General features: G+C 59.9%; 1 protein-coding gene across 1 annotated transcript in view; it reads left to right on the top strand.

The window, feature by feature from the left end:
• Positions 1 to 4102, top strand: part of MRGBP (MRG domain binding protein) — a 5183-nt gene extending 1081 nt beyond the window's left edge. The window contains exons 2-5 of the mRNA XM_081832458.1: positions 176 to 297; positions 2227 to 2308; positions 2634 to 2708; positions 3146 to 4102. Of these exons, the coding sequence (XP_081688584.1) occupies positions 176 to 297; positions 2227 to 2308; positions 2634 to 2708; positions 3146 to 3327 (461 nt within the window). The 3' untranslated portion in view covers positions 3328 to 4102. The remainder of the gene's footprint in view (positions 1 to 175; positions 298 to 2226; positions 2309 to 2633; positions 2709 to 3145) is intronic.

The following is a 4102-nucleotide window of genomic DNA, read 5'->3' as shown; positions in this document are numbered from 1 at the left end:
CCACACCTGCCTATACTCTTCCACTCCTGCTCCCTCCTATACCCTCTCTTTGCATCTCCTACACCCACCCTCCTGTCTCCATCTTTACCCTTCCTCTGCTGATCCTGCCTACCACCTCTCTCGTCTCCTCTTACTTGCTAGCCCAGTCCTCCTCACAAGCTCTTTTCTCCCACAGGTGTGAACCGACACTTCCACATGATCTGTATCCGGGACAAGTTCAGCCAGAACATTGGTCGGCAGGTCCCATCTAAGGTCATCTGGGACCATCTGAGCACTATGTACGACATGCAGGCCCTGGTGAGCCAGATCCCACCCTCCCCCAGACACAGCTCCTCCATCTGTTTGCCAGGCCCCGTCTTTAGGGGGCCCTCTGTCCTGTGCACATCCCCCATTAACAAGGGGGCTCCAAGTAGTTTCACTAAAAACCCAAACTCGGTGACAGTAGCTGGCTCCCCTCACAGAACCTCCTTCACACGGGGTGGTCAGTGACAGTCTCTCCAGGGAGATGACCGGGGAGCTGAGGCCCGTGGGAGGAGGCGGAAGGCCCCAGAGTGCTCTAGGCAGGAAGGTGACGGGATCCGAGTCTGAGTCAGGTGAATCTGGTGGCTCATCTGAGAACCAGGCATGCAGGGTCCCCGTCCTCACAGGACCGCCATCTAGTTTCATCCGAAGGCAGGCGGCTTCACTAGGTGACCACAAAGGCCCAAAGGAACAGGGATGTTCCTCGGAACAGCAGGTGTCAGGGCCCTGTGGCAGCAGGAGCTGGTGGGTCAAGGAGCTGAGGGGCCAGGGCCCCAGAGTGGGTGGGGGTGGGGGTTAGAGGTGTGCAGAGGGGCAGGGGCTTGTGCCGGGCTGAGGAAGGCTCTGCCTCCCTGGCTGACTCAGGGCCACACCAGCCCTCCCAGCCGAGGCCTTCTTTATCCAGACCCAGTGCTGCCCTTGCTTCCTGTTGGCTCTGGGCAGGTCACTTGCATCTCCTTGTCATACCCTAGAGAGGGGATAAAGGTGAAAGCTTTGCTCTGGGGACTGACTGCGTGGCCCGCAGGAAGCGTCCTGGGAGCAGTGCAGCAAGGACCAGCTGCCACGCTGAAGGAGCTGCTCCCCACGGGGGCCTCACCCCCACACTTGTCTCATCATGGTGTCACCTGGTCCCCAGACTCCCCGGGCCCTGACTCTAGACCAGTGGGGGCCAGAAGCCAGACACAGACGTGAGGGTAGCAGGGTTCCTGTCCTGGGGGAGCCCCTGGTGCAGCCCGGGAGACAGACACTGACACCCAGCACCAGGCCCACATGACCCTGGCGAGCTGCGGGGCCCCACTTGGGGATTTTCGTCCGGGACAGGCAGCTCTTCTCCCTTCTCCTCTCCAGCTTCTTTCCACCTATCCCTTGTTCAGAACTAGGCAAGACGTCAAGGCTGTCACCTCCTTAGACCCCCATGCTTCTCTGGGGCTGCTGCTGGGGTCAGGCGGGACCCTGGCAGCATGAGTCCGTGGACCCCACTGCTGGGGGACCCGCAGACCCAGGAGCTGCGGGGTTTCTGAAGCTCCAGGAGATGTTGATGAGCTCGTTTGTTGGCTAGCAGCTCGTTGTAACACAGCCCCCAGACTGCAGAGAGGAGCCGTGTCTGCTCAGTCACAGTCCAGACCCTTTCTGCCAGCAGCCCTTTCCCTTTCTCTGGGGGCCCTGTGTCTCCAGGGTCTCTGTCCCTTTTGGCCTGTGAGACAAGTGGAACTCCAGTAAGCGCTCGGTGCCCCTCACACCACTTTGCTTTACCTGGTTTCCCAGGCGGAGGCTTGCCTCTCCGGCACCATCTGTGCCTGTGGGCTCCTGCCCACGAAGACGGGACCGACGGTGCCACGGCCTTTCCTCGGGCGGTCACTGCACTCTGAACACACGCTGGTGGGGAGGGAGCCAGGCCGGGGCAGCTGTGGGGCAGCCTGACCAGTGCCTCCCGCCCTTGCCCCTGGGGCCGTGCCAGGAGGTGACTTCGGCTGGGGGCTGGCCCTGTAGCTTTGCCTCCTGTGGGTCTGTTAGGAAAGCCCAGCTCCTCATAGACCGAGAGCAGAAAGAACGTTCTTCGGCCGCTCGCGCCCACGTGCGCAGCTCTCTGAGACCATGTGCGCGTTTGTCAGGTGTTGCTAAATTGGCTCTTACACGTTTTTGGTGACTTGCTAAAATCACGGTTTTTTTTGTTTCTATAACAAAAATCGCCGTTTTTGCCATCAGCACGAATCTGAGATTCTTCCATTCCCAAACCCAGAGAGGAACTTTGTCCTTCCGGAAGAAATCATCCACGAGGTCCGAGAAGGTAAGGCTCCAGCGGGTTGGGTCCAGTTGGGGAGTTACAAGGCAGGACGTGGGCCAGGGGCGGTGGTGTCAGGGTGAAGGTCATGAGCCTCAGGGAGGAGGTGAGGGTCGCTGGCGTGGAGATTCTTGGCCCAGGTGGACTGGGGGGGTCTGGGGGAGCCTCGGGGACTGGAGGGAACTTGTTCAAGAACAATCGGCTCTCTTTAAAAGCGGCCTGGCGGCAGCTGAGAACCACACACACAGCCATCCCCGGCCTGAGCCATCCGCAGCATTGGGCAGGGCCACGTCTCCCACCGTTTTGGTAAACGTCAGCTGTCGCCCCACAGGAAAAGTGGTCATTGAAGAGGAAATGAAGGAGGAAATGAAGGAAGATGTGGACCCCCACAACGGGGCAGACGATGGTGAGTGGGGGGCACCCCTGACCCTCCCCTGGGCCCTGCGTGCAGCCCCACATCCCCAGCCTGGGTGTCCAGTTGGCTTGCGGCCACAGCTGCCCTGTCCACTCCTCCCCTCGCTTGGGCGGGAGCCTCACGTGGCGGCGTGGGCGACCCACACCACGAACAAGCCCCGGGGTGGCCTCGGGTCCAGCACCAGTCAGGTGGGCAGAAAGCGCGCATTGTGGGCACAGGCCAGCTGCGCGAGGCAGGAACAGTGGGTGGACGGGCAGGGTCCTGCAGCCCAAGGCCACAGGGGGGCGCATCCTCAGCAGGACCCAGCTCTCTGCAGGCCCCACGGCAACCCCAGCTCAGAGTGGCCTGTGTGTAGGTGCATAAATTAGCAGGAAGACGAAATAAAATTCTGGATATTCTGTTTTCAGCCAAATGATTTTGTCTCCCAGTTTTTTCGTCTTCAGGAAGCTTGGGGAAAGCAACAGAAAAGTCCAGCAAAGACAAGAACCCTTCGGACTTGGGGTCGAAGGAAGGGGCAGACAAGCGGAAGCGCAGCCGGGTCACCGACAAAGTCCTGACGGCAAACAGCAACCCCTCCAGCCCCAGCGCTGCCAAGCGGCGCCGAACGTAGTCGTGGCTCAACCCGGCAGGGGGCCAGGGCGCCACTGTCACCCGGCTGGACGCCCGCCGCCTGCCCTCGGGCCCACTGCGACCACCTGGGGCTCCGGGGGCCTGCTCGGGTGCAGAGAGCTGGGAGTCAGGCGTCCGGGCCCCCCCCCCCACCACCACCCCACGCCCCCGGGTGAGCTCTAGCCATGCTGGCCGCCGGCCAGGCCACAGTCGGGGCTCCACAGAGCAGAGCGCGGGCCTCGGGCAGGACAGCTGGAGTGGCAGGCAGGGTGCCTGCTGTGTCCCTGAGGAACGCTGGTCTTGCTGGGCGACTCGGCTCTTCCCATCTGTCCGTGTGTCTGTCTGTCAGCCGCTCTTCCTAAACCGGCTGCCCCCTCGGGAGAAAGAGACTCAGGCCACCTGCCTCCCGGCGCCCGCCCGAGAAACCGAGAACTGGATATTTTGCCTCATTCACTTGTACTGTAACGATGTATATAATTTGGTGGTATTTCACTATTTAATTTTTAAGAAGCCTATTTTACTAGTGTTTTATATGAAAAAAATATTGCAGAAGTTAAACTTGTGTTGTATTTTTCCTGAGATGCTTTGTGTTAGGTAGTGACTACTGAGACGCTTTCCGCTCGGTTTTTATATGCCGGAAACAGAGTTTGTAGGGCTATTTTTCTATCTCCCCGTAACTTGTAAACAGACCAAATGAGTGCGTGGAGGGAGGTGCGCGGCTGGGGCGACTGAGATGTTTTCCTTTGAGCGCCGACCATTAAAGCACAAAAGCAGCA

The sequence above is a fragment of the Leptonychotes weddellii genome, chromosome 10 (assembly GCF_054177405.1).
Source record: "Leptonychotes weddellii isolate Sample4059 chromosome 10, ASM5417740v2, whole genome shotgun sequence".
NCBI classification, from domain to species: Eukaryota; Metazoa; Chordata; class Mammalia; order Carnivora; family Phocidae; genus Leptonychotes; species Leptonychotes weddellii.
The sequence above is the reverse complement of the archived record's forward strand: the minus strand, read 5'-3'. Positions and strand labels throughout refer to the sequence as shown.